We start from the raw sequence: 18,872 nt of genomic DNA on the forward strand, positions 1-18,872 counted from the left end.
CTGTTAGCCATATTCAGGAAACATTCGGGTCAGTGTCATCATACCTGGCATTGAGAACCTATTTTCATTACAAATAAACATTTATCTTCGTTTTTTTGTTTATTACAGAAAGAATGACAATTGTCTGTCACTTTGAATAAAGCTTGACAAAGTATAGAGTGATGCACTTTTTAATGTTCAGTCTTGAGATGAACCTCAGAGCTGTTTTGCCCCTTGCCATTCAATACTGAGTTGAACAGAATATATGTTAAGTTTTTGTTAGCACTAATGATTTAGTTCCTTTGGTGACATTTTAGGTATAGAAAGTATTGTAATAATTGTGTAACATGGCCTATGCAGAAAGCGTATGAAATGATTATGCATAAAATACATATCATTATTGCCAAGGCTACCCATCAATATACATTGCTGTGCTGCACTATGCAACAAAACCCAGACATTTTACACAAAAATGGGAATTGCGATTGGAATGTGTAAGTGAATGTGACATACTGGGAAATGTTGCCCGTTGTTCATACACCAGAACTAACATTCAGCAATAATTGTTATTTAAATGTTGTTATAAGTCAATTCCTGTGTTTGTTATATATGGTTTCATTCTTAGTGAATGTGAAAAAGCCAAAGGCACCAAAACTCAACAGCTTTGTGATAGTGTGTTTTCTCTTTCAGATCATTTGTCCACATAGTCACAAAATCAAATGTATTTCAATGTCTTTTTTTCACGTATTTGTTTTCATGCTGGAAACATAAGGGAATGTTTAACTGTTGTTTCCACAACATTTTCCTCAAAGATTTAACATTTGTAAGAGACACTTATTTTATAACATGTTTTATTTCCAATGTTTTAGCCTTAACATTCAAATATGTTTTCAAACCAGCTACTGAAAACATTAGACATTTTCTTTAGTATGAAAAAAAGTTCAAACATATTTTCTTTGACAAAATATAGTAATTTATCATTGAAACTGAAAGATATACTGTAATGTGCCACTATCTAGTTATTCCCCTATTTTGAAACTGTTTTTAAATATACTCTAGAAAAACAACATATCCTATATTGTATAAATGAATGAATCAATAATGTTGCCTTATTTCTTTCCTCAAGCATTGGTATGTACAAACAATGTTCTACATATTTTAACAGTTTATAAGCGAGAATAAGAATCTTTGTTTTAATTAAATAATTAATTTATTTCACCTTTATTTAACCAGGTAGGCAAGTTGAGAACAAGTTCTCATTTACAATTGCGACCTGGCCAAGATAAGCAAAGCAGTTCGACACATACAACGACACAGTTACACATGGAGTAAAACAAACATACAGTCAATAATACAGTATAAACAAGTCTATATACGATGTGAGCAAATGAGGTGAGATGAGGGAGGTAAAGGCAAAAAATTAAATAAAGTAGGGAAAGAGGTAGTTGTTTGGGCTACATTATAGGTGGGCTATGTACAGGTGCAGTAATCTGTGAGCTGCTCTGACAGTTGATGCTTAAAGCTAGTGAGGGAGATAAGTGTTTCCAGTTTCAGAGATTTTTGTAGTTCGTTCCAGTCATTGGCAGCAGAGAACTAGAAGGAGAGGCGGCCAAAGAAAGAATTGGTTTTGGGGGTGACTAGAGAGATAAACCTGCTGGAGCGTGTGCTACAGGTGGGAGATGCTATGGTGACCAGCGAGCTGAGATAAGGGGGGACTTTACCTAGCAGGGTCTTGTAGATGACATGGAGCCAGTGGGTTTGGCGACGAGTATGAAGCAAGGCCCAGCCAACGAGAGCGTACAGGTCGCAATGGTGGGTAGTATATGGGGCTTTGGTGACAAAACGGATTGCACTGTGATAGACTGCATCCAATTTGTTGAGTAGGGTATTGGAGGCTATTTTGTAAATGACATCGCCAAAGTCGAGGACTGGTAGGATGGTCAGTTTTACAAGGGTATGTTTGGCAGCATGAGTGAAGGATGCTTTGTTGCAAAATAGGAAGCCAATTCTAGATTTAACTTTGGATTGGAGATGTTTGATATGGGTCTGGAAGGAAAGTTTACAGTCTAACCAGACACCTAAGTATTTGTAGTTGTCCACGTATTCTTAGTCAGAGCCGTCCAGAGTAGTGATGTTGGACAGGCGGGCAGGTGCAGGTAGCGATCGGTTGAAGAGCATGCATTTAGTTTTACTTGCATTTAAGAGCAATTGGAGGCCATGGAAGGAGAGTTGTATGGCATTGAAGCTTGCCTGGAGGGTTGTTAACACAATGTCCAAAGAAGGGCCAGAAGTATACAGAATGGTGTCGTCTGCGTAGAGGTGGATCAGAGAATCACCAGCAGCAAGAGCGTCCTAATTGATGTATAGAGAGAAGAGAGTCGGTCCAAGAATTGAACCCTGCGGCACCCCCATAGAGACTGCCAGAGGTCCGGACAGCAGACCCTCCGATTTGACACACTGAACTCTATCAGAGAAGTAGTTGGTGAACCAGGCGAGGCAATCATTTGAGAAACCAAGGCTGTCGAGTCTGCCGATGAGGATGTGGTGATTGACAGAGTCGAAAGCCTTGGCCAGATCAATGAATACGGCTGCACAGTAATGTTTCTTATCGATGGCGGTTAAGATATCATTTAGGACCTTAAGCGTGGCTGAGGTGCACCCATGACCAGCTCTGAAACCAGATTGCATAGCAGAGAAGATATGGTGAGATTCGAAATGGTCGGAAATCTGTTTGTTGAGTTGGCTTTCGAAGACCTTAGAAAGACATGGTAAGATAGATATAGGTCTGTAGCAGTTTGGGTCAAGAGTGTCCCCCCCTTTGAAGAGGGGGATGACCGCAGCTGCTTTCCAATCTTTGGGAATCTCAGACGACACGAAAGAGAGGTTGAACAGGCTAGTAAATAGCAACAATTTCGGCAGATCATTTTAGAAAGAAAGGGTCCAGATTGTCTAGCCCGGCTGATTTGTAGGGGTCCAGATTTTGCAGCTCTTTCAGAACATCAGCTGAACGGATTTGGGAGAAGGAGAAATGGGGAAGGCTTGGGCGAGTTGCTGTGGGGGGTGCAGTGCTGTTGACCGAGGTAGGAGTAGCCAGGTGGAAAGCATGGCCAGCCGTAGAAAAATGCTTATTGAAATTCTCAATTATGGTGGATTTATCAGTGGTGACAGTTTTTCCTATCTTCAGTGCATGGGGCAGCTGGGAGGAGGTGAATGGGCAACCCTTCATACACAGCAAAAACATTATTGCAGAGAGTAATTTAACTTTCAAAAATCCATATCACAGTTTAACATTCCTTTTATGCTGCAGTGTCAGAAAAAAATGAGTAACTATGGATGTGTTATGACAACACACTTACTGGCAACAAGTAGCACAGAACTGTCTCAGTAGCATTCCTCTGGGGAATTATGATTGATAACTCTTGCCAAGAGATATTGTTCAGTGTTTGAGGTTAGTCACTAAGGTCTAACATGTTGGACAAATGTCTGCATTCATTTGAAACGACTTTGGGTGCATTTAGAAAAATACGTGTGGTCAATGGAGAATGATAGTGGCCTCTAGTGGCCAAAAGGCCATGCTAGCAGGGGCGTGCCATTGAGGGCTTCCTTGATGTTAATATAGTCAACTGGGTGGGACTTCCAATTTCATTGGCTGATCCCACTTGGCGGCCCTGTTGGAGTCATGTCCAACCTGCTCATCAGGAGGGATCAGCCAGTCTTGAAGAAGAAAATGTACTACATCAAAATGGAGATAGCCTCAATGGAACATATACAAAGATACAGAGTTCTCTATCTCTGTGGTGCAGTCACCTCTTTCATTCCCTGCAGATTGTACTGCAACAATGCAACACAACATAGATTAACCAATAAAATGCCTAGAGTGCCACTGTCAAAACCAATCAAATAAAAGAGCTCAATGAGTTCAACTAGTGTTAGTAATTCCTCCTGATTGAGTAAGCGTTCCACAGCTGACAGCACTTGTTTTAATTAACTGCATTAGCTACTCACATAAAAAGTCCAGGTGGCCCAAGTGCAGGAATATAGTCAGAATGATGTTCTTTATCAACAGTGTTCTGTTTTTGATGCTTGTGGCCACAACTGTGGCCCAAACAGGTATGCCAAACAATTTGATAACTGGCTTAATGTTTATTTAAGTCTGGCTCTACCATTTTTAAAGCTTGCATTCATTTTCCTTTTGCTAATCTGGAAATTTATTAAGTTATCTTTTTCCTGTTTCTGTTTCTTTTTTCTTTTTACAAAAAGCAGTGAAGTTAGGTGTGCCTCTGACCTGTTTCAGCTCTGTTCTTCCCTCCTACCTCTAGGAGTTCCACAGTTAAGGTACAGTGTAGACCAGTGGACCATCTCTGTGGAGATTCCACAAACTTATGACTCGGGTGAGCTGCAGACCTATGACTCGGATGAGCTGCAGACCTATGACTCGGATGAGCTGCAGACCTATGACTCGGATGAGCTGCAGACCTATGACTCGGATGAGCTGCAGACCTATGACTCGGATGAGCTGCAGACCTATGACTCGGATGAGCTGCAGACCTATGACTCGGATGAGCTGCAGACCTATGACTCGGGTGAGCTGCAGACCTATGACTCGGGTGAGCTGCAGACCTATGACTCGGGTGAGCTGCAGACCTATGACTCGGGTGAGCTGCAGACCTATGACTCGGGTGAGCTGCAGACCTATGACTCGGATGAGACTCCTGGTGTAGAGGAACAAGGTGAGCTGATGTCCTCTCACTCATTCAGTAATCACCTTTTTAGTGAGTTTGTGTAGAGATTGTTTTGATCTGAGGACCAGAAGTACATTTCTGTTGTGAAATGCTTCTTAAATGGAAATGAACAGGGAGGGACGTAACTTGTCCATTGTACTTCTTTGCAACTGTTTGGCTTAATGACTACACCCCTGGGTCAATGCTCGGCTATCATAATGTGGTCAGTCTGGCCCCGGATATGTCACAAACATACTTAAATCAAGGGATGGAAGATGACACATTGTAGATTGAAATACTAGTTTAAACTGCCTTTTTGTCCTCGAGCTAGCTAAAGTTAGGCTATAACAACCCCTTGGATTCCATAACAGCTACCCCAATGCTAGGTGTTGCATTTTCATGTAATCCAATTGGCTACTTTCGCCTAGCATGAGGCTGAAACGGCCAGCTCCTCAAAGCTAGCAGTATTTAAATTTGTTATTTTGGGTAATGAGTACAGCGCTCATCCATCCCTGGACTTGAGGTATGTTTACAAGCCATATTTTGCGCTGCCCAGATTATGGCTTAGCATTGTTTGTAAGGTCCAAGTAGGTCATCGACTAAGTTGAAATATATTGTCTTTTCCAGGTCAACTGAAGGTGTGTCCAGTCTGGCTCTTGTTACTGGTGGTCCCTCTAGTGTTGCTGACTGCTATGGGAGCGTTGTCTGTGGGCTACTACATGTGTGTGTGGAGGGGTGGTAGAATAGGCTACTGGCCCAGCAGAGGCATATTAACAAAATGTTAACAAATTTGCTTTCTGTTCTGATTGGTTTGACAATAAATGATTACATAAATGTTTCCTCCTGCCTTTGTAAAGTCCTATACTGATGTGTAAACAGATTACATGAAATGTCCACATGAGGGGCTTGGAATTCACTGACTTGTCACTTGCTACTGGGAATTCTATTATGCTACAATTCATCTGGACCTAGGAGATTCCAGGCGGTTAAAAGTGTTCCTTTGGGATGTGCTATGTTAATCTCCCTTGTTAGGGTTGGTAGTGTCATTTAGTCTACAGTCATTGATCTTGTTTTGGTGATGGGGTCACATTGTGGTGCTCCTGACTGCTTGCTACACCTTCAGAAACGAGAACTACTGCAATCAATGTTTCTTCCTGCTGTGGCTTCAGGGCAACTTTAAGGATGCACTTGCATACCACCAGGGGTCACATTAACATGTGGTGTGCTCTGTGCTAGAATCAATGAGCCCATCACTACCCAGGCGCAAATCAGAGGAAAGAGGCAATTGGTGAAATGGATGAGCAATGTCCCCCTTTTTCCAGCCCCTGTGAATGCCCATCACATACAATACAAACTATATTGACAGCAGGTGCTTCCACACAGGTGTGGTTCCTGAGTTAATTAAGCAATGAACATCCCTTAGGGTCATGTATAGAAATGCTGGGTAGGCCGGTATTTTGGCCACCATGGCTATGCCCCCATCCACAGGGCACGAGTGGTCACTGAAGGTTTGGTGAGCATGAAAACAACGTAAACCACACAGCGCCTTCACAAAGTATTCATACCCCCTGACTTATTCCAACAAAGTATTCATACCCCCTGACTTATTCCAACAAAGTATTCATACCCCCTGACTTATTCCAAATGTGAATTCCATTCATCCCGAGTACAATTCCTGGGATTTGTTATGGAACCCGGTCGAGTCCAAATGGACCCCAGGAAGGTAGGGGCGGTAGCGGATTGGCCCACCCCCAAATCCGTTAAGGAAGTTCAGCGTTTCCTGTGCTTCACAAACTTTTACCGCAAGTTCATCAAGAACTTCAGCTTGGTGGCAGCCCCTCTCTCAGCTTTAACCAAGGGTGGCAATGCAAGGTTTTTGTGGGGAAGAGAAGCTGAGACGGCCTTCCAAGGACTCAAGCAGCACGTCCTCTATGCTCCATCCTGATACTACCGACTACGGATGAACCGTTTGTGGTGGAGGTAGACGCCTCAGAGGTTGGTGTTGGAGCTGTCCTGTCTCAGAGGGGTGAAGACAAGAAGCTTCATCCGTGCGCTTTCTTCTCACACCGGCTTACCTCGGCTGAGAGGAACTACGATGTGGGGGATCGTGAACTCCTAGCGGTTAAGATGGCATTGAAGGAATGGAGACACTGGCAGGGGGCTTCTCACCCGTTTCAAGTGCTTATGGACCACAAAAATCTGGAGTATATCCAGCAGGCGAAGCGGTTGAACTCTAGACAAGCTAGATGGTCTCTTTTCTTCAATCGATTCCAGTTTATCCTCACCTATCGGCCCGGGTCGAAGAATCTCACACCGGATGCCCTGTCCCGAGTCTACGCTCCTGCCATTCGAGATGACACGGACATGCCTGTCCTTCCTGCTGCTAAGATCGTGGCTCCGATCTCGTGGTAAGTTGAGGATACCGTGAGACGAGCTCAAGCTATCGAACCGGACCCGAAAGGAGGTCCTGCCAATCGGTTGTTTGTCCCCAAGGCAGTGAGGATTCAGGTCCTTCTGTGGGGGCACTCCTCTCGCCTCACATGTCACCCGGGCGTAGGTCGCACCTTGGAGTTCATCCAGCGTAAGTTCTGGTGGCCTACCATAAGAGAAGACGTTGCCACTTTCGTCAATGCCTGCCCCGTGTGCTGCCAGGGCAAATCTTCTCACCTCCGCCCTCAAGGACTCCTTCACCCTTTACCTGTTCCCCACAGACCCTGGTCCCATATCTCGTTGGACTTTATTACTGACCTTCCTCCATCCCATGGCAATACTACTATCCTAGTCATAATCGACAGGTTTTCAAAGGCGGCCAGGTTCGTCCCTCTGACCTTCTGCCAAGGAAACGGCTGAGTTGGTAATTAATCATGTGTTCTGAGTCTTCAGCATTCCTCAAGATATGGTTTCTGACAGAGGTCCCCAGTTCGCCTCTAGGTTTTGGAAGGCCTTCTGCCAACTCATGGGGGCTTCTGCCAGTCTATCTTCAGGGTACCATCCGGAGTCCAACGGCCAAACTGAGAGGATGAATCAAGAGCTGGAAACCACCCTTCGATGTATGACTCGTAACAACCCGTCCACATGGTCGTCCTTCATTGTTTGGGCCGAATACGCGCACAACACCTTACGCTCCTCCTCCACTGGTATGTCCCCGCACGAGTGTCAGTTTGGCTATGCCCCTCCATTGTTCCCGGACCAGGAGGCAGAAGTCAGAGTGCCTTCAGCCTTGAAGTTCGTCAGACGCTGTCGGCTTATGTGGAGGAAGACCCGTCTTAATCTTATGCGTTCCTCACAGAGGTACCAACAACAAGCCAACAGACGTCGCCGTCCCGGGCCTACCCTGCGCCCCGGCCAGAGAGTCTGGCTCTCCACAAGAGACTTACCACTACGGGTGGAGTCTCGCAAGCTGTCCCAAAAATACATCGGTCCCTTTAAGGTTGCCAGGAGAGTTAACCCAGTTTCTTATCGCCTACACTTACCCAGATCCCTTAAAATTAATCCCACGTTTCACATTTCCTTATTAAAACCTGTTGTTTTTTGTCCCCTTGTCCCGGCAGACAGACCTCCGCCTCGTGTCATTGGAGGCCAGCCGGCTTATACCGTCCATCGGATACTGGATTCCCGCCGGGTGCAGCGGTCCTGGCAGTATCTGGTGGACTGGGAAGGCTACGGTCCCGAGGAGCGCTCCTGAGTTCCTGCCAAAGACATACTGGACCCTGACCTCATTCGTCAGTTCAGGGCCCTCCACCCCGAGAGAGCTGGTAGGAACGTCAGGAGCCGTTCCTAGGGGGGGGATTCTGTCAGGATTTGGCCAGGGTTGGTCACTAGATGCCCCCATTGTGCTTTTTGACCTTTTGTTTTCCCTTGATCCCCATTATTATTTGCACCTGTGCCTCGTTTCCCCTGATTGTATTTAAACCCTTAGTTTTCCTCAGTTATTTGCTCTGTGTTTGTATGTTAGCACCCAGCCCTAGTATTCTGTGTACTCTTGTTGATCCCGGTGGACTCTCTTGTGGAATTCTGTTTTTTGTTCTTGTTTATTTATTTTTGAGTATCTTTTGAGGTTTTTTATGCTATACCTACCACCTTGTGGATTTACCTTTTTGTCTTGGAGGATTACCTTTGTTCAAGGGGAATTCCTTTTGAGGTTGTGGAGTTACATGTTTTCCCGAAGGACTTCACTTTTTTACTTCATTAAATACACTTTCTCTCGTACTGCTGTGTCTGCCTCATCTTCTGGGTTCTGCCGACTATTCGTGGCTCAGTTGGTTAAGTGACTGTTTCTCACTCCAGAGACCCGCGTTCGTAACCGGGTCCTGACAGTGCGAGGTTGGCATTCGTTGTGCCTCGTGGGGGAGCGGGTTCACTTGCTCCTGGCTAATGGCGCTAGTTTTTTCTGAAGCTAGCTTCTTCTTGGATGCTTTTTCCGTCGCTAATACTCGAGTCCGGGTAAAAATGTCACCTGTAGTGTCGCCTTTTGTAGCCGCCATTACCTTTTCTTACTAAAGCTAAATGAGTGTGAACTTGGAGTGGAGGTAAGATTAGGAATTGGAAACTACTTGTGCGGAGCTCTTAGTTCCATCTCGTTCAAGGGTCACGTGATCCCCGGAAGTTATCATTCTGAAACTTTGCACAAGTACTGTTGCCCTCTTATGTTTTTCACTGAAATTGTCCCCATCATCCTATCTGAATGTTTGTTTTATTTTGTTCATTTTAAAGATGATGATACAACAATAAAAAGGAAAAAACGTATGTTTGTTTTCATTGTATTATCTAAACCAGATCTATTGTGTTATATTCTCCTACATTCAATTCACATTTACACAATCTTCAGAGTGTTTTCTTTCAAATGGTACCAAGAATATGCATATCCTTGGTTCTGTGCCTGAGCTACAGGCAGTTAGATTTGGCTATGTCTTCTGGCGGAAATTGAAAAAAGTAGGGGGGTAGCTCGAAGACGTTTTAAAGGCACAGTCAACTTAGTGTATGTACATTTCTGACCCACTGGAATTGTGATACAGTGAATTATAAGTGAAATAATCTGTCTGTAAACAATTGTTGGAAAAATGACTTGTGTCATGCACAAAGTAGATGTCCTAACCGACTTGCCAAAACTATAGTTTGTTAACAAGACATTTGTGGAGTGGTTGAAAAACGAGTTTTAATGACTCCAACATAAGTGTATGTAAACCTCCGTTTTCAACTGTATATCATAAAGCCTTACTTGATGGCCGAAACAGTTTTAGGAAATTCCTGGGTTACAGGCCACATCAGGCCTGCAAGTCACATTATGCTGGTTTGCAAAGTGATGTGTAATTCCTATTGGAGTCCATCCAGAGTTAGGATATCCAACAATTGGAATTTTTATTCACTTGCATTCAGAATGACAGCCAGGGTTATGAAAGTTGGTTAAAATAAGACTACCTAAAACATTTAAACTGGAACAACCATTTCAGTAACTGGTGCAATAAATATATCTAACTGATTGGATTAGTTAGAAAAATGTATGTTATGTATCTTTGTGCAGCATCAGACCAATCAATCAATATACCTACAAAATCCCAGATATTAAAAACAATCCTAAAAAATCTAGCTGCAGTAGAGCATGCTGGGAAATATGATAATGATGGGACTGTTTTACACTACAACGTATAAAACAATAACTGTGGTTATTAACACCAAAACTGGGGGTTATTTTACACCACTGAGTGTTACTTTCACTTTTATAGAGTGAATTTAACCCCTTAATCAAAACTAGAAATGTTACACTGAAAAATCAACGCTGGCCAATTTGTTGTGTAATCACCCACCTAGTGCGGCCATTCGCACTTGGTAATGGCTGTAGGGAGCCAGGACACTTTATTAACAAATGTTCCCCCCTTTATTCTTTCAACATATGGAACTCTTCACAGTGTCTGAGGTGAGGTCCCATCCTTGCTATCCTCAAACCTTAAAGCCCTTCTCTGTCTCTATGCTCCACAGGGGAGTGGACTTCCTACTGGACTCCAGCCTGCGTACGGTCAGTCTATAGGAAAGAAGCACGACTAAAAGGACCGCATCCATCCTGTAGCCAGCTGTAGCCAGCTTGAAGCCTCTGCTGATCACTCTACTAATGTCACTGTGAAGCCAACACAGCAGTGTTACTCAACTCCAGTCCTCCAGAGTCCACAGTTGTCTATGCCCCTCTCTTTCAACCCTATTGTCATCTTTTTATTTTCAACTCCCACGTTAGGGGGACTTAGGACTCCTCGGCCCGTCAATTACATTGTATCAGGGAGAATAGAGATCCAGTAGACAGTGTTGCCCTCCAGGACTGGAGATGAATACCCCTAGCTGCTACTGGCCTGCAGTGCCCACCTGTTCATGTTCAGACCACCACTTGGCGTGTGTCCAGGTAGCTCTTGCTGTTAGCCATATTCAGGAAACATTCGGGTCAGTGTCATCATACCTGGCATTGAGAACCTATTTTCATTATAAATAAACATTTATCTTAGTTTTTTTGTTTATTACAGAAAGAATGACAATGCACAGTTGTCTGTCACTTTGAATAAAGCTTGACAAAGTATAGAGTGATGCACTTTTTAATGTTCAGTCTTGAGATGAACCTCAGAGCTGTTTTGCCCCTTGCCATTCAATACTGAGTTGAACAGAATATAATAATAATAATAATAATAATAATAATAATAATAATAATAATAATAATAAATATAATAATAATAATAATAATAATAATATATGCCATTTAGCAGACGCTTTTATCCAAAGCGACTTACAGTCATGTGTGCATACATTCTACGTATGGGTTAAGTTTTTGTTAGCACTAATGATTTAGTTCCTTTGGTGACATTTTAGGTATAGAAAGTATTGTAATTGTATTGTAATAATTGTGTAACATGGCCTATGCAGAAAGCGTATGAAATCCTTATGCATAAAATACATATCATTATTGCCAAGGTATCAGTATACAAAAAATGGGAATTGCGATTGGAATGTGTAAGTGAATGTGACATACTGGGAAATGTTGCCCATTGTTCATACACCAGAACTAACATTCAGCAATAATTGTTATTTAAATGTTGTTATAAGTCAATTCCTGTGTTTGTTATATATGGTTTCATTCTTAGTGAATGTGAAAAAGCCAAAGGCACCAAAACTCAACAGCTTTGTGATAGTGTGTTTTCTCTTTCAGATCATTTGTCCACATAGTCACAAAATCAAATGTATTTCAATGTCTTTTTTCACGTATTTGTTTTCATGCTGGAAACATAAGGGAATGTTTAACTGTTGTTTCCACAACATTTTCCTCAAAGATTTAACATTTGTAAGAGACACTTATTTTATAACATGTTTTATTTCCAATGTTTTAGCCTTAACATTCAAATATGTTTTCAAACCAGCTACTGAAAACATTTGACATTTTCTTTAGTATGAAAAAAAGTTCAAACATATTTTCTTTGACAAAATATAGTAATTTATCATGGAAACTGAAAGATATACTGTAATGTGCCACTATCTAGTTATTCCCCTATTTTGAAACTGTTTTTAAATATACTCTAGAAAAACAACATATCCTATATTGTATAAATGAATGAATCAATAATGTTGCCTTATTTCTTTCCTCAAGCATTGGTATGTACAAACAATGTTCTACATATTTTAACAGTTTATAAGCGAGAATAAGAATCTTTGTTTTAATTAATTAATTAATTAATTTCACCTTTATTTAACCTGTTGTGGAAACCCGTTCCCAGTTGGGAATGTTTCTACATAAATTGCCTAATATGTAATTATCAAAAATATTTAACTTCAATTAAATCAGAAATGCAGCACACCAAATGAAAGCTAAACCTCTTGCTAATCCAGTCACCATGTCAGATTAAAAAAAAAAAATTCCAGCCAATCCGCTTATTGATCAGTAGACAACACATTGGGTAAGTTACAGCAAAGTACATTTTTCACAAAAGTCAAAAATTGCACTAAAATTCATCAATTACCTTTGAATATCTTCTTCTTTTGGCAACAGTAAAGGTCACCACGAAACAATAAAGGGTTGTTTTGTTCATATAATCCATTTCTATAGCCTAACCGAAACATTTTGGAAATGTTCATTTTTTTCTTCAATTTTCCAAAATATATGTTTCCGGGTATGTGTGAATATTTTTTTTAAATTTTGTATATAGTTATTTTCAGCAATGTACCCATGTACCAATTCGGCCACTTGGGTACATTTGGGAAACTTGTGAGGGACACCTGGGTGACTACATACCCAATGGCAAGTACCTCACTCATTCCTAGAGGCATCTGTCTGAAACTTTGGGGAAATACTGTTGCCTGGTTATTCTCTCATGTAAAAGTATCCAGAGTATCATAACTGAATATGTTGATGTTCTAGTTGATTTTAAAGATGCTACAACAATAAAATAACTGAAAAACGCCTGTTTATTTCCTTGTATTTTCTTCTACCAGATCTATTGTGTTATATTCTCCTACATTCAATTCACATTTACACAAACTTCAGAGTGTTTTTAATCAAATGGTAACAAGAATATGCATATCCTTGCTTCTGGGCCTGAGCTACAGGCTGTTAGAATAGGGTATGTCTTCAGGCGGAAATTGCACAAAGTGGGGGGGTTTACCAGGTAGGCAAGTTGAGAACAAGTTCTCATTTACAATTGCGACCTGGCCAAGATAAAGCAAAGCAGTTCGACACATACAACGACACAGAGTTACACATGGAGTAAAACAAACATACAGTCAATAATACAGTAGAAACAAGTCTATATACGATGTGAGCAACTGAGGTGAGATAAAGGAGGTAAAGGCAAAAGAAGGCCATGGTGGCAAAGTAAATACAATATAGCAAGTAAAACACTGGAATGGTAGATTTGCAATGGAAGAATGTGCAAAGTAGAAATAAAAATAATGGGGTGCAAAGGAGCAAAATAAATACATAAATTAAATATAGTAGGGAAAGAGGTAGTTGTTTGGGCTACATTATAGGTGGGCTATGTGCAGGTGCAGTAATCTGTGAGCTGCTCTGACAGTTGGTGCTTAAAGCTAGTGAGGGAGATAAGTGTTTCCAGTTTCAGAGATTTTTGTATTTCGTTCCAGTCATTGGCAGCAGAGAACTGGAAGGAGAGGCGGCCAAAGAAAGAATTGGTTTTGGGGGTGACTAGAGAGATATACCTGCTGGAGCGTGTGCTACAGGTGGGAGATGCTATGGTGACCAGCGAGCTGAGATAAGGGGGGACTTTACCTAGCAGGGTCTTGTCGCAATGGCGGGTAGTATATGGGGCTTTGGTGACAAAACGGATTGCACTGTGATAGACTGCATCCAATTTGTTGAGTAGGGTATTGGAGGCTATTTTGTAAATGACATCGCCAAAGTCGAGGACTGGTAGGATGGTCAGTTTTACAAGGGTATGTTTGGCAGCATGAGTGAAGAATGCTTTGTTGCGAAATAGGAAGCCAATTCTAGATTTAACTTTGGATTGGAGATGTTTGATATGGGTCTGGAAGGAAAGTTTACAGACTAACCAGACACCTAAGTATTTGTAGTTGTCCACGTATTCTTAGTCCAGAGTAGTGATGTTGGACAGGCGGGCAGGTGCAGGTAGCGATCGGTTGAAGAGCATGCAGAGCAATTGGAGGCCACGGAAGGAGAGTTGTATGGCATTGAAGCTTGCCTGGAGGGTTGTTAACACAATGTCCAAAGAAGGGCCAGAAGTATACAGAATGGTGTCGTCTGCGTAGAGGTGGATCAGAGAATCACCAGCAGCAAGAGCGTCCTCATTGATGTATACAGAGAAGAGAGTCGGTCCAAGAATGGAACCCTGCGGCACCCCCATAGAGACTGCCAGAGGTCCGGACAGCAGACCCTCCGATTTGACACACTGAACTCTATCAGAGAAGGAGTTGGTGAACCAGGCGAAGCAATCATTTGAGAAACCAAGGCTGTCGAGTCTGCCGATGAGGATGTGGTGATTGACAGTCGAAAGCCTTGGCCAGATCAATGAATACGGCTGCACAGTAATGTTTCTTATCGATGGCGGTTAAGATATCATTTAGGACCTTAAGCGTGGCTGAGGTGCACCCATGACCAGCTCTGAAACCAGATTGTATAGCAGAGAAGGTATGGTGAGATTCGAAATGGTCGGTAATCTGTTTGTTGACTTGGCTTTCGAAGACCTTAGAAAGACACGGTAGGATAGATATAGGTCTGTAGCAGTTTGGGTCAAGAGTGTCCCCCCCTTTGAAGAGGGGGATGACCGCAGCTGCTTGCCAATCTTTGGGAATCTCAGACGACACGAAAGAGAGGTTGAACAGGCTAGTAATAGGGGTGGCAACAATTTCGGCAGATCATTTTAGAAAGAAAGGGTGCAGATTGTCTAGCCCGGCTGATTTGTAGGGGTCCAGATTTTGCAGCTCTTTCAGAACATCAGCTGAACGGATTTGGGAGAAGGAGAAATGGGGAAGGCTTGGGCGAGTTGCTGTGGGGGTGCAGTGCTGTTGACCGAGGTAGGAGTAGCCAGGTGGAAAGCATGGCCAGCCGTAGAAAAATGCTTCTTGAAATTCTCAATTATGGTGGATTTATCAGTGGTGACAGTGTTTCCTATCTTCAGTGCAGGGGGCAGCTGGGAGGAGGTGAATGGGCAACCCTTCATACACAGCCAAAACATTATTGCAGAGAGTAATTTAACTTTCAAAAATCCATATCACAGTTTAACATTCCTTTTATGCTGCAGTGTCAGAAAAAAATGAGTAACTATGGATGTGTTATGACAACACACTTACTGACAACAAGTAGCACAGAACTGTCTCAGTAGCATTCCTCTGGGGAATTATGATTGATAACTCTTGCCAAGAGATATTGTTCAGTGTTTGAGGTTAGTCACTAAGGTCTAACATGTTGGACAAATGTCTGCATTCATTTGAAACGACTTTGGGTGCATTTAGAAAAATACGTGTGGTCAATGGAGAATGATAGAGGCCTCTAGTGGCCAAAGGGCCATGCTAGCAGGGGCGTGCCATTGAGGGCTTCCTTGATGTTAATATAGTCAACTGGGTGGGACTTCCAATTTCATTGGCTGATCCCACTTGGTGGCCCTGTTGGAGTCATGTCCAACCTGCTCATCAGGAGGGATCAGCCAGTCTTGAAGAAGAAAATGTACTACTTCAAAATGGAGATAGCCTCAATGGAACATATACAAAGATACAGAGTTCTCTATCTCTGTGGTGCAGTCACCTCTTTCATTCCCTGCAGATTGTACTGCAACAATGCAACACAACATAGATTAACCAATAAAATGCCTAGAGTGCCACTGTCAAAACCAATCAAATCAAAGAGCTCAATGAGTTCAACTAGTGTTAGTAATTCCTCCTGATTGAGTAAGCGTTCCACAGCTGACAGTACTTGTTTTAATTGACTGCATTAGCTACTCATATAAAAAGTCCAGGTGGCCCGAGTGCAGGAATATAGTCAGAATGATGTTCTTTATCAACAGTGGTCTGTTTTTGATGCTTGTGGCCACAACTGTGGCCCAAACAGGTATGCCAAATTTGATAACTGGCTTAATGTTTATTTAAGTCTGGCTCTACCATTTTTAAAGCTTGCATTCATTTTCCTTTTGCTAATCTGGAAATGTATTAAGTTATCTTTTTCCTGTTAATTTTTATTTTTACAAAAAGCAGTGAAGTTAGGTGTGCCTCTGACCTGTTTCAGCTCTGTTCTTCCCTCCACTACCTCTAGGAGTTCCACAGTTAAGGTACAGTGTAGACCAGTGGACCATCTCTGTGGAGATTCCACAAACTTATGACTCGGATGAGCTGCAGACCTATGACTCTGATGAGCTGCAGACCTATGACTCTGATGAGCTGCAGACCTATGACTCTGATGAGCTGCAGACCTATGACTCTGATGAGCTGCAGACCTATGACTCTGATGAGCTGCAGACCTATGACTCTGATGAGCTGCAGACCTATGACTCTGATGAGCTGCAGACCTATGACTGATGAGCTGCAGACCTATGACTCGGATGAGACTCCTGGTGTAGAGGAACAAGGTGAGCTGATGTCCTCTCACTCATTCAGTAATCACCTTTTTTAGTGAGTTTGTGTAGATTGTTTTGATCTGAGGACCAGAAGTACATTTCTGGTGTGTTCATTCTGTTGTGAAATGCTTCTTAAATGGAAATAACTTGTCCATTGTACTTCTTTGCAACTGTTTGGCTTAACGACTACACCCCTGGGTCAATGCTCGGCTATCATAATGTGGTCTGTCTGGCCCCGGATATGTCACAAACATACTTAAATCAAGGGATGGAAGATTGAAATACTAGTTTAAACTGCCTTTTTGTCCTCGAGCTAGCTAAAGTTAGGCTATAACAACCCCTTGGATTCCATAACAGCTACCCCAATGCTAGGTGTTGCATTTTCATGTAGTCCAATTGGCTACTTTCGCCTAGCATGAGGCTGAAACGGCCAGCTCATCAAAGCTAGAAGTATTTAAATTTGTTATTTTGGGTAATGAGTACAGCGCTCATCCTTCCCTGGACTTGAGGTATGTTTACAAGCCATATTTTGCGCTGCCCACATTATGGCTTAGCATTGTTTGTAAGGTCCAAGTAGGTCATCGACTAAGTTGAAATATATTGTCTTTTCCAGGTCAACTGAAGGTGTGTCCAGTCTGGCTCTTGTTACTGGTGGTCCCTCTAGTGTTGCTGACTGCTATGGGAGCGTTGTCTGTGGGCTACTACATGTGTGTGTGGAGGGGTGGTAGAATAGGCTACTGGCCCAGCAGAGGCATATTAACAAAATGTTAACAAATTTGCTTTCTGTTCTGATTGGTTTGACAATAAATGATTACATAAATGTTTCCTCCTGCCTTTGTAAAGTCCTATACTGATGTGTAAACAGATTACATGAAATGTCCACATGAGGGCCTTGGAATTCACTGACTTGTCACTTGCTACTGGGAATTAGATTATGCTACATTTCATCTGGACCTAGGAGATTCCAGGTGGTCAAAAGTGTTCCTTTGGGATGTGCTATGTTAATCTCCCTTGTTAGGGTTGGTAGTGTCATTTAGGCTACACTCATTGATCTTGTTTTGGTGATGGGGTCACATTGTGGTGCTCCTGACTGCTTGCTACACCTTCAGAAACTAGAACTACTGCAATCAATGTTTCTTCCTGCTGTGGCTTCAGGACAACTTTAAGGATGCACTTGCATAACACCAGGGGTCACATTAACATGTGGTGTGCTCCGTGCTAGACTCAATGAGCCCATCACTACCCAGGCGCAAATCAGAGGAAAGAGGCAATTGGTGAAACGGATGAGCAATGTCCCCCTTTTTCCAGCCCCTGTGAATGCCCATCACATACAGGGAGATTAATTCAATTCCTCAGCTGTCTCCTTTGGCCTCAATGCCACCTGATATTGGTCAAGGGCGCCTCATGTGTTTGATCTAGGGCTGGTCCTCTCAACCCAGAATTAAAACCTTACTAACACTGTACATGCACTGCTCTCCAACCTGTCAGTCAGAACATAGTTCTGATTATGCTAATTAAGGGGAATCTAGTCCACAAAAATGGGTTAGCGGAAATTGAAATGAATCTAGACTTGAGAACTGGCTGCTGGTTTGTTGGTGTATGATGGTTTCCCATGCAAATGGGACTGCTGTTCTGGTGGCCGGGCTGGGACAATTCAGCCCCCCCTCGGCAGGCCACCAGCCATGCAAACACCCCATCCCTACACACACCCTGACCCTACCTAGACAGGCAGTAGGGAGCTTTGTCTGACTCATTGGCAGTACAGCATAGCGTCTCAACCATTTCTGTGCCAGAGACTGACAAAACATGTTATTTTTTTCTTTAACCAGCTCGTTTAAAACAAATACAATTGTGAAACACAACTGGAGATGACGAGGGGGGGGGGGGGGCAAGACTATGTACAAAAAGTGCCGTAATTTCTAAACTGTTCACCCGATATGGATGACAATACCCTCAAATTAAAGCTCAGTCTGCAGTTTACCTTAGTTGTAGCATTTCAAATCCATAGTGCTGGAGTACAGACCTGAAACATTGTCATACTTTTGTAGCTCACTATTTTACTGAACCTATTCTAGTGCTTGACATTTCGGGTTGACAATTAGTCTATAATTGCTATACATTGTTAAAA

At 42.6% G+C, this 18,872-nt stretch overlaps 1 protein-coding gene across 1 annotated transcript; it reads left to right on the forward strand.

Moving 5' to 3' along the window:
* The first annotated feature begins 4,002 nt into the window (after positions 1–4,002).
* LOC124007498 (acidic phosphoprotein-like) lies at positions 4,003–5,538 on the forward strand. Its single transcript, XM_046318123.1, has 3 exons — positions 4,003–4,089; positions 4,299–4,709; positions 5,328–5,538. The coding sequence occupies exons 1-3, from the start codon at positions 4,026–4,028 to the stop codon at positions 5,483–5,485; spliced, it is 633 nt and encodes a 210-aa protein (XP_046174079.1). The 5' UTR covers positions 4,003–4,025; the 3' UTR covers positions 5,486–5,538.
* Positions 5,539–18,872: the final 13,334 nt, after the last annotated feature.

Source organism: Oncorhynchus gorbuscha, linkage group LG20 (genome assembly GCF_021184085.1).
Source record: "Oncorhynchus gorbuscha isolate QuinsamMale2020 ecotype Even-year linkage group LG20, OgorEven_v1.0, whole genome shotgun sequence".
NCBI classification, from domain to species: Eukaryota; Metazoa; Chordata; class Actinopteri; order Salmoniformes; family Salmonidae; genus Oncorhynchus; species Oncorhynchus gorbuscha.